The sequence below is a fragment of the Camponotus floridanus genome, unplaced genomic scaffold (assembly GCF_003227725.1).
Source record: "Camponotus floridanus strain SB8 unplaced genomic scaffold, Cflo_v7.5 scaffold11, whole genome shotgun sequence".
NCBI classification, from domain to species: domain Eukaryota; kingdom Metazoa; phylum Arthropoda; class Insecta; order Hymenoptera; family Formicidae; genus Camponotus; species Camponotus floridanus.
Genome location: NW_020229226.1, coordinates 2361437 through 2373739, shown reverse-complemented (window position 1 = coordinate 2373739; position 12303 = coordinate 2361437). Strand labels below are relative to the sequence as shown.

The following is a 12303-nucleotide window of genomic DNA, read 5'->3' as shown; positions in this document are numbered from 1 at the left end:
ATTATTATTACTATTTGCTTTTGTATGCAATTTCGATTACTCCAAACTTTTCTATCTTTCCTGTTTCTTTGCCACATTCTTTTTTTTATTTAATAACAAATTGAAGCCCTTTAATATCTACAGTAATTTTCAATGTTGCCCTTATAATCCATAAGAATGTAGAATAATGGCAGTCGATTGAGGAAAATTCCATGGTTATATAAAAGAATCCTTTCGCGCGAAGTAAAATACTTATCGTTTTTCTTTGTAAAGGCTTCCATTGTTATAAAAGACGGAGAATTAATAATAATGCTATTAGTTCGATATTTCACTGCCATTGTTACATTTAATTTCACTTTCTTAATGATAGTCTTTTAAAAATTATTATATTAATAATGTCTTTATGTGTGTTTGGCCTTATTTGATTAGTTTGTATTATAACATAATTCCTTCTATAAATTTAAAAGAGAGCTCATCGGTTCTAGTGGTTAGTTCTAGTGTATTTCCGGTATCTTTACTACCTTCGTTCATCCATTCTCGCCTCGTCTTTTACCGATTGCCCGGTATCCGGGTAGCGATTCGATGCGCCGAAGGGATGGTTGGCGCGCCACTCTAAGTGCATCGAAATTTATGAACTGTCTTGCTGCAGCCGGGTCTGCCGAGGAGCCTTCGATGCCGTTGAAGGATTAATGCTCCGCTTCTCGCCCGGATTTTATGTCGGAAGCATGAAAAATGTTCCGCCCGCTTTACTCGCCGGTAACACCACCACCACCACCATCACTATCACCACCATACTCGCTCCTGTATTAGCGTTTCACGTCTTCCGCGAGGATCCCCCTGCCGGTGCACTTTAAAGCGGCGACCTTCGCCACGAGAGAACGGCTTTAATTGGTTTCGCGCGAGCGGTGCGTGGACGAACACCAACACGTGCTCACCGCGAAATTGCTTTCTCGTCTGCATTTGCATCCCGAAATTCGATGCGATTTCTCACCCGGCCCGTGGCGGCGTCGGATTTAAATTCGCGATACCGACACGCGACAGACGAGCGTGCGGCGTCCGTGAGTAACGCTTGTGAATAAATTGTTGGCTAATTAGCGATTAAAGAGTCGACGAGGAGATTAATGGTTCTCAGCCGAAACGAGCGAGCGTAATCTCCATTTGTTAGCGCCATTGAAAAATCATTACAATAGATATATTTTTTACAATAACAATCATTTCAGAGATATCTATATTTAAATATCCATTAACATTAACTGTAATGTTATTAGGGAATCAGTGTTTTTATATGTGTCTGTGTAATAATAATTACAAATATTATTATTCTATGATGAAAATAAAATCACCAAAATGATGTAATTCATTTGTAATTTTTCTACTATATTGTGACATTTTTTCACGGCGCAATCAGAAAGAGATTTAATGGCAAAAAGCATAACAAATGCACACATTAAATCTTTAATTGTGAGAAGGAGAAATTTGGCAACCGTTCCTCTTGCAACGCGATTTATTTTGTACACGACGGCTGTTTATCAAAGATAATGAAACGCGTTCATTGAAAAGTCGTAACGTTTTCGTCCGTACATCGATTACGAGTTGTATACATGAAAATGAGAGAAACAAGAATTTATCATGCCAGAGTCGCCCACCAGCCAGGTAAAAAATGACGCCGTTGACCGCCTACCGGGACAATCTATCAATCGCGAATCTCCGTCGAATGAAAGGACGCCCTGCATGACTCTTCGAAGTTCCTTGTTCGAAGATCGTCGATCTTCATTGCTGCCACAATGCCGCGAGAATCTCTCTTATGCGAGACTTTTACAAAGTGTATCGCGTGTTATTGCCGAGTGGTACGCAGAAATATTTGCAAGCTTGCAAATAAGAAGCCTCGTAAAGAACAACATAATTTCGTTTCTTTAGACATTCCTTAATCGCATTAATATTCATTGAACATTTTTGTTTTGGTTAGTGTAATCAAAATTATATTAAAGTAAGATTTTTGAAATATATAAAAAAATAGCAAACAAGAAATTCGAAGTATGGATGTGATATGATATGATATATATATATTTAACCGATATTTGGATCTTGGCCGAGAGCTCTCGAAAATAAAAATTCGTCGATATGTGATTTACCAGCGGCTACGGCTGAGATTGAATTCTATTAATATAGTGCGCGAAATGGCTTGGAATCATTGATCGTTGTTATTGTTCTGACGTCGGCAGTTCCTATTTCCTGTGCAGAAATCTCTAATTTTAGGCAATGAAACATAATACTCTCCATACATTTTTTTCTACGTACGCATTTTACACTAATATGTGCATCTTTTCTTTGCTATAAAAAATAAGAGAAAAGAGAGAATCATGATAGATTAAGCTAAACGTTTATTCATGTTATTAAAATAATAAGAAACCTATTTATTTAATAAGTAAATTTAAAGAAACAAAATTTCTAATATATCATGTTTGTTACGTGTTTTTATTAAAAGTATTTCGTAATATTCGACTGCAGAAAAAAATAATTATACTCTCCTATAAAAAATTATTTATCTCGCGTTATGAATTAAATAATAACTGACGATGAGTGAGGCTGATGTATTTTCGTAAATTAAAGAATAAAGAAGACCGTTGATCAATTGCGTCCAATCAGAATGCGATCGTGGATCAAAAACGGCGATGACACGACGGTATCGAAGAGACACGCGGATCGAGACAAATGATCCATCTCGTAAACCAGTTTAGGCGGTAAAAGTGACGGAGAGTCTCGGATCGAAATTATATCGATTATCGATCGAGATACAGCGGAGAATAATAATTTAAAACCACCGTTTATAATAAGTAAAGTAAGTCCATTATTTCGTATCAGTCTGGCTGATGTATCGTAGTTTGGATGAATAAGATTGATCGGTCTTCCGATGAATATAATGAAATTTAATTTAATAAACACTATTATATATATAAAATAGAGAGAGAGAGAGAAAGAGAGAGAGATAGTAAATTAAAATGAAAAAAAAACGAGACCGAGAATCTTAATGAAATTACACTATAATGGACTATATGATAACAAATTAATTAGTTTCTTATCTCTTTTCTATCGCATTCGGCATTTTGCATGATTAAATAATTTACTTATTAAAGAAAAAGAAATGTAATACTTTTGCGTATCTACTTTTCTTTAATCTATATGCATGAGCACCGTAGAATATCGTGGCAAATGCACGTTTTTCAATTTCTGTTTTCTATAGAGATATAAAATTTCAAATCATAATCCAGATTTAAAAAAAATTACAATATACGACGACCCCGAAAAAATTTGACATTTATGCAGTTTGAAATGACATAAAATAGCACTTAAATTTGTGCTTTTCGGCAAGCTGTCGATTTAATTCCGATGTCAAAAATTTCATTCCAAAAATTTCGCTGCTCTCGCGCGATTTCCGGATGCAAATACGCAGTATGCGGCGTATTGCTGAAAGACGCGAGCTGTCAGAGCATCGACGGCGATAATTGAAAAAGCCGGGAACTGTCAGACAACGAGGATGCTGATGGAGCACGCGGAGGAAGGCAACGGCAAGGGACACGCGCGTGAGGAAGCCCGGGGCATCACGCATGCGTGCTTCGTACGCTTCGGAGCGCTATCGTTATCCATGCATGCTCCGAAATGCGCGAGCTCTCCATTCGTGCTCTGTCGGCTTTTGCCGTCTAACGTGCCGCGTCTTTTCGGACCGTCTTGTCGCTGTCACCCGAGAAAGTAGTCTCTTATACTTCCTTTTCGAGAATCTTTGTCACCGCTGTCGCCAACCGTTTTAAAACTCTTTGAATCAATGCGAAATTTTAAAACGATTTAACAATAATCATATGGGAAAATCACTTCGTTCAATTAATTAATAAATTAATTAATCCTGAGATATGATGCGGGTTGAAAGAATAAAAATAGGGAAAATTGTCGGTGATATCGGGGAATGACAATCAGCCAACGGTCGCGGGATGTCGAGGTCTTTTGGGGTATCTAGAGAACGATCGATGGGTCAAACGATCGATGGATCATTGGTGAAAAAAAGTGCGTGGTGAATCGGTCAGATGGATCGACGTTAAGCCACGAGGTCGTTGCGCTTAGTGCGGAGATAGTCGGCAGCCGATACAGTTGTTTTCTTTTTCGAGAGGCTGACAGCCGGTCGACAACATGCTGTCGACGGTCCAGTGTCACGGCGATGTACATCGGAATTATCACGTCGCTTACACGGTGAGTTTTCAAAGCCGATGATCAAGATTCTTCCTTGTTCTTCGTCGTCGAACGATTTATTTTGAGCACCGATAATATTTGGATGACAGTGAGACTGAATTAACAACATTGTAATGCATATATAATAATTATTAGTTTAATAACAGTACAGGCATTTTATTGCAAAATCCTACAGATTACATATTATGTAATCGAAAGTTATTAGAATAAAAATTGATGCAATGTTTTTATTTGAAAGATATTTCAAAAATTTCGAGTTAAATCTGTATTTTATTTTTATATTAATACGTGTTTTGGAATATTTGTAGCAGCCATATCATATATAATATATAATTCATTTAGACAATAAATATATTTTAATATGAAACAGCGACCAATATAAAAAAAATAAAAAATAGCAGGTAAGAATATTATAGCAATAAAAATGCATGAGTAAAGAATGTAGTCACAGGTATAATCCATAATTAAGCAAAATATTCAAAGGGATAATAGCAATGATGTAAGATAATATATCCTATAGTCTAACATTATTCTGAGAAGTTCCTCGATTGTGCAATACGCTTAAAATAGAAATCGCTTCGATGAAAATTTATGACACACTCGCTTTTTCTAAAAGAATTGCAAAATATTAAGAATGTATAAATTACTACGCCAAATATATTTTTGCGTCGTTCTACGATCGATAATAATTCTTTTCGCCTTCCTCACAAAATGCTGATCTGTGCTCACGTATACAAATATGGCCCATAAAAATTCAGAATGTAACTTACAAGAGAGAGCTGCGCAGATGTTTCTTTGATGACTCTTGACAGTTGTCGATGATATTTGGACAAGTTATTACTTTCATAGCAAGTTGTAACGTTATGTATAACATTATGTTCTACTTATACTGGATTGGATTTTTATGACAAGTTTTCGAATTTAAAGTTGATTTTTTCTTGAAGAAAATTTGATGAAAACTTGATATTTAAATATGAAAAAATATTAAAGATTAAATATTAATAAGTTATATTCAAGTGAATTTTAAAATATATTGTATATATTGGCGAGAAAATTTTGTTTCTAATTCAATCCAGGTTTATTTTAACGAAATTTTTTAAATTTTATTTTAACGAATCTAATTTAAAGAGAAATTATTATAGCAATAAATAATAATCTTTCGTCAATTTTTAATCCAAATGAAATATAATTGGTTGAGGTATTTTATATAAGAAACAGTTTAATTTTGGAAAACCACATATAATGACATAAAAATACATTTTTTTCTTATTTATCACTGACGTTACTTATCATAACGTATTTTTGATACCGCAAGGAAATAATTGTATTGCGTTCAACAATTTCTTAGAAGATGGTGGACCAATTCTTCTCAATTCCTTCTCAAATCACGTTTATATGCGCCACAGATAAGTATCGAATACATATCACGACCTCACGGCGCCTTGCGTCATTCATCTATTCTCGTTCGACTTTATCGCCGGCGAAGCGAACGCGTTTACCCTAGCGTCACGCGGAATTTTAAGACGGTATTTCCATAGGCTCGCAGAAAATATGTGGAAGCGACCGTTGTCCGGATATCGGAAGAACATATTAATATTCAATCCATTTTTCGCCATAATTTTAGGAGATGGTTACATTTTTCATTATTGCCTTTATCCATCATTGAGAACTGAATTAAAATATTCAACATTAAATATGTATGTAATGTTAGATAAGAATATATTTTTTCAAATCATTAGAATTATGAAAATATTAATACATTTCTTGTATATATTCATTTCAAATATAAGATACAAAGATTTATTATAAATAGAAATGATAAAAGTTTGCCAGAAAAAAATGTACCTTCTTTACAAGCATTAAAAGAAAAACTTAAGCTTAATAATATTTTGGATTTAAATAATCTTTGTAGTTTTTTCTAAATTATTTAATAAATTGCAAACTAAAATATTTTAATCCATCAGCATCCGGCGATAGCACTAATATTCCTGGCATTGATTTAAACGAAACCGTATTTCTATCAACAACAATATGTTGACTGATTCACGCTTTGTCTTTCTCGTCGTTATGTTGTCGTCACATGAAAATATATAGGGGACGAAATCCGCATTGAGTTATGTGAATTGCTGGCCATCTGGCATGTATTATCGAATCAGTTCATATCAGAGAGTAAAAGATCGTAATAAACAACATTACAAATAAAGAAGCATATTATGTGAGGAATAAAAAAATTATAGTCTATCACAAAGTAAGGCAATAAAATAAGAAATATAAGATTAATAAAAAAGCAAATATAAGTTTGCTCTTCCTTTCTTATTTATTCTTCGTCTTTTACGTTTTATTTTGATATTTTTTAATTTGATTATTTTTCATTTGTCATCTAAAATATCTCGATATAGATACATGCTTCTCAATCGCAATTTAATAGCTTACCGTTTATTCAGCCTGAAGAAAACGGTTAGTTTGCAAGGTGCGTCTAATGATTTAAGTTTCCGCCCAACATGTGAAACAACATAAGCGAACGCTTGGGAAACGTCGGAAGAAGTTCACAGAGCCCAGGGCGGAATAGGTAAAGTCATTAAAATGTTACCCGAAATTCCTCGGGACGTTCTTTGACTTATTTGATCCGTTATGGAAAGCGTGTGACTTGTAACGTAATATGTAGCTGTTAACAATTTCACTTTAGAAACGTTAGGAAACATGTAGCCTGTAATGTAATACGTGGTTGTTAAAAATTTTCCTTTGGTCCTTAATTAATAATTAGTTTCTCCTCTCTCATTATCTTTCTCCTCATTATCTTTCTCTGATTTTAATCGTATTTTACAGCAAATATTTCCTGAAAAGTATTAGTGTCTTTCAAATTCATTTGCCGCATCTTTACGGTTTTTTACTCAATATGAATTATTTAAAAAACTTCTGGAATAACATTTAATATATTATTATCGTAAACATTATTAATCACAAATCGTACATAAGAAATATAAGAAATCGCACTCCTCCTCTGAATGCTATTACACCTGTCAAGAATCGTTGCATCGACAGATAAGAATGCAGTTGCGAATGAACGAAAAGCACTAAGGATGAGCAAAGACAGTGACAATTCTATACGCGTGTTGAACTGGTTTCCCGACGATGCACTTTGATTCGTCTGTTATGCACAGTAATTGGCTACGACATTAAGTTCTTTACACGCCTCGACGAACAAATGGAGGCAAATCGCGGGCGACGTTCTTGTACGGAGTTCTCTCTCGGGCTGTTAGGGCATCAATTAGTGTCCCGACGACAAGTTTCTCGCTCGCAAATAAACATCCTGGGATCGGCGGATGCGAGAATGTGTGGTTCTCGATAAAACGATCGGATATTAATGGTATTCCACAACTGTTGTATCAGATCGCGATGTTATATAAAGATTCCAGATATTTTTTGACATAAGTATGTAAATTATCAGACTGAATTTCGAACGTTTATGGAATACTAATGTTACTCAAGTTACTCTAATTTATTCCGATTAATATTAAAAAGAAGAAGTAATTTGTGATAACGTAAACAGATGTATATCTTGGTATCTCCTGTAACAATTCTAAGAATACTATAAGATTCAATGATCTTGATAATATGAGCGGAATTTTATATCACTGAAAATGTGTATGTATGTGGCACCAACAATCATAAGGATCAGGAAATCGTGAATAAATCTTTGTAATCGAACGTGAAAACCTCTGTTAATAGTGCCCGATCCAAATGCAACGCCCACTTCTTGGGCGGTCAGAAAATTCCCTGAAAGCGAATTGTCTTTAACGTGGACGTTCTGACCGCACGCGAACGAAATACATCGTGCATCTCTATAAACGACTCGTGATTTAATTCTGCTATCGTTGCGTTTTATCTGCAGGGCGTTTTTTGCGTGCGCTAGAGTTCTGATGTTACAAGCAATCAGAAGGCAGATCCTCGCAAGAGAATTAAAAAATCTTTACGGCTCGTTTTATCGTGTAAAATGAACAATTTTGAATTTATTATAAAAATATTTATTGTAAATTGAAATTAAAAAGCTTTGTTCAATTTTTTTTTAGATTTCAATTTTAATTTTGCTTGGGATTTTAAAAGTACCAAAATAATATGTCGTGCATTGAGAAGAAGTAAGTAAAGATCATTTTGTATTCATTCCTTTTCTTGCGACCACGCACGCGATTTACCGCTGCGAAAGTAGGGGATCTTCGATAGCTGGCATGAATCCAAAACCCGAATCGAAACTGCGATCTAGAACGAACAAACGAATGAACGGCAGCATGCGGTCGAGGATACGAAATTTCCAGTGATCGCATTTCTACTACGTGGTGGTTCTCGCCTACGGTAGAAATAAAGTCGTGAAAGTAAAGAAAGAAAGAAAACTGTACTACGTCGGCCATTAAGTTTCAATTAATCGCACTCACAAAAGAGATAAATTTTATTTTTTATAAAGTAACTAGAAGATATTATTACTGATAATTATTTTTCTATTTGATTATTCTTGTTGGTGTATCGAGTCAAGCTAAATGTTAGATACAAATTTCATAAAGTTTATATTAAACACTATATTTAAAATGTACTTTTTTCTATAAGTTATCCACTAATAGCTTATATTGTAAAAAAAAATCGATGAACGTATATTTCATATAAGATATGTATCCGTTTCAAACTAGTTATATAAAATAATATTTGATTTGTCGCACGATAATGTAATTTATAATTGCCGATTGGTGATAAACTGTCTCGCGCTGCCACTAACAACTTCATTATGTCGAGAAAACAAATAGAGATAAAATAAATGGAGACGAGTTCGAAATTAAGACGAAGCGTGCTATCAAGAGTTGGAAATACATGAAAGGATTAAATCGGTGCGTTGGCGATGATCAGGTCGAAGGTCAACGATAAAACCGGGCTACAGATAAGCTAGTGATTCCTTTTGACGACGCTCTTTACGATCACTATCGTCTTTTCTTTTACGTTATATTTACGATGAAGTTGTACCATTGAAAAACCATGGAAGTCGCCAAGAAATTATGATAGGTGTTACAATGGAACGAAAGGGGGAAGAGGAGCAAAAGAGACAGAGGGAACGAGTAATAAAACGATCGGCTCTCTTTGTGTCGGGTAGGCACGTATTTATATCGATGATCGTAAAGGGCGTCACTTTCTATGAGATCACTCGACTTCCTATGAATTTTACGGCGGAAAGAAGAGAGAGGCGGAATATATATTTCCCAGAGAATACTTTGTGTGTGTGAATAAAAACCTGATCTTATGTAATTGTCAGCCATTAAGATGATCGTTATATAGCATGCATAGCGCGTGCATATACGAGTATATGTACGTGTTCGTATCTTGTGGCGTCACATTTTCTACAAGGCTAAAGTCGAGACTGTGACTAACAGGTTGCAAAGGTTGTCTCCATCTGATATTAGCACGAGACGCTCTGATACTGATGGATCGAAAACAAATCTTACGAAACATTCCATTTATCTAATCTAAAAGCACGAAAGCGCCATCGAAGAAATTGGGGAATTTGAATCGTTAAGTCCACGTGATAAGCTTGTACGTGACATCTTTCAGTTTTCAACCTTTCTGATGGCACTTTGATTGAAGTATCATCTTAAGCGGATCAAAAGTGGAATCTTTATATTAAAATTCAACGCTGTATCTGGCATTCGAGATGATACTTTTGAAGAAGGGTTTATCCTCGATGAAAATTTGATGCGACTTCATCTCTTTTCTCTGACAACTTTTAGATTACCAAGAAAATAACTTTGTGTGGAATTGTCAAATATTAAAATAAGTTATTTAACTACAATAAAAAATTGAACACAAGTTTTTCTTATACATTTTCATACATTCTCGAAAGTTTGATTCGTTAGCTTTTAAAAAATAATATTAAAATGTATGCAATTTCTAGTTTTCTTTTCTATTTAGAATTATAAGAATTACAGATCAATGAGATCTTTCGATATTTTCTCTATTTCTTGATATTTCCAGCATAACATTTCTAACAGCCAACACTCTCTTTTACTGAACCATTTACTGCCTACATTATAAGTAAGCATCATCGATCATTTGCATAGAAACACGAGTGTAATAGTTGCCGATTGGAATTTACATTCCACGCTATCAATCGGCATCTTGCCACACATCCGCTAATGTAATACGGCGTGACTACGAGCGCCCCATTGTCATTCCCGCTCTTTCCTCATTCCAACGTCACGATCTATTCGCCGATAGCGAGAACTATTCGGAATCTAAACCCTCCACAGCTGCGCTCCAGTTGATCCCTGATGCGATTCTCGATCGTGACGCTCGATTGCAAAGCATAAGTCAATTAAGTACGGATTAGCCAATCGTATATCCTGTCAATCCCCTCGTGCAACTCGCCCTTTCGACCAACGTTACACTGATCTCCGCATTCCGAACTAAACACAGTGTACGCTGTTTAATCCGACTATGCGTAAGTCATATACGTATTTATTATCTATGTCATTAAGAGTAATTATTTTCTTCCGCTGAAATTGAATCATTGCCGATTTTCTAATATTCCGCACAGCATTGACTCAAAGCTTCCGTGTTACGTCATTCAGTATTATTACTTTTTTCCTCTGTGCCATCTTATTTTAGTCTTTTATCAAACTAATGTTATCAGTTTTTATTAATATAATTGCGATTAATAAAATCAGATCAAATTTAAGTGAGATTTAATGTTCGCATGATTGTAACAAATGTTTTTACATATCAACAGTGTAAAAAAACTTTATACATAAGCAAAATAGTAAAAAATTAATTAATTAATTATAAAATTTTAAATTATTAAAATGAAGGTAGTTTAATTATTAAAATGATTTGATTTCGCGCTAAGATATAAATATTCCGATTGCATTCTTTAAATTACATTTTTTTATTGCGTATTATTACGTATGAAATATACATGAAGAAAATTATATTAAAAGATTGTAAGAAATATGTATATATTTTTCTTTCATTCGCTATATCGATTCAAATTTAATATACAAATCCTACAACAAATTATGTTATTTTATATATATACTGTAATGAGGAAATTAGATATTTGTTTGGATTATTACGAGAAATGGCGAAACTTCTCATCGCGTAATTCCTATTTAATACGATATAGTCCATCGATTTTTCTTTTTAATGATAAAACGTTCATTATTTGCGATCGAATGTGTCGCATTAATTAGTGCGATTTTAATTGACAGATATATGAAACGTATTTTAAGAGATTAAGCCAATTAAGGTTCGGAAATCCCGCAATATTATTGTTTCATAATTATGATATACGCAACATAGTTTGACATGTTGTAATTTGCAATGTTAGATTATGTTAATCTGTAAAAATGTGTGTGTATGTGTGTATATGTGGGTACAGAGCGATACTGCGGCATAATCCTTTCAACAAAGTTTAAAAATACTACGGTTTATATCTGTCCCGATATTTTACTATTCATGAATGTGAATTTAAATGAGGAGGCCTCTGTCTGCTTCTTTTTATAACCAAAGCTGCGCTATTCGCATTTTTACACGGCAGATTTAGTAATACAGTACAGTTTTCGCAATTCCAGTCGGAATCCAAACTGTAAGATAGAGGCAACCAGCGATATATTCCATCTGCGATCTTTCTCTTATCAAGGACATTCTTGTATATATTTATCTGGTTTTACTTAGTCCTGGTGAAACGTGTTTCACCTACGAAGGCCTATCGACCCTCTTTGTGTGATTTATCTTTTCGTAAAATATCGCTGGTGTTTCTTTCACTTGAAAATTAATGTGTTGCGTCAGAACGGATGAATCGCTAAGAAAAACTTTCAAAAGCGTTCGTCCTGAAAGTCTAATTTTTATTTCGACAAACACAGACATGCCAATGTTAAAAAAATATTTACTTACTTCTGCATACAAATTAACGTAAAATAAAATTTATAACTCAGCATTTCAATTTAATATCGTTTTTAACCGACCAATTATATTAATTATATTAATCATCTTTTATACAAGAGAGATTTTAAAAATAATTATTTATATAAAAATAATTATTTATATTATATT

General features: G+C 34.1%; 1 protein-coding gene across 9 annotated transcripts in view; it reads left to right on the top strand.

Annotated features, from left to right (window-relative positions):
- The window catches only part of LOC105255590 (tensin-1), a 162931-nt gene that overhangs the window by 102206 nt on the left and 48422 nt on the right, over positions 1-12303 (top strand). Inside the window, exon 1 of one of the 9 annotated variants that reach the window (XM_011264964.3) lies at positions 3669-4218. The exons of the other annotated variants lie outside the window; for them this stretch is intronic. Coding sequence (XP_011263266.1) covers positions 4159-4218 — 60 coding nt within the window. The 5' untranslated portion in view covers positions 3669-4158. Of the gene's footprint in view, positions 1-3668; positions 4219-12303 lie in introns of those variants that run through there. 9 annotated transcript variants of the gene reach the window in all.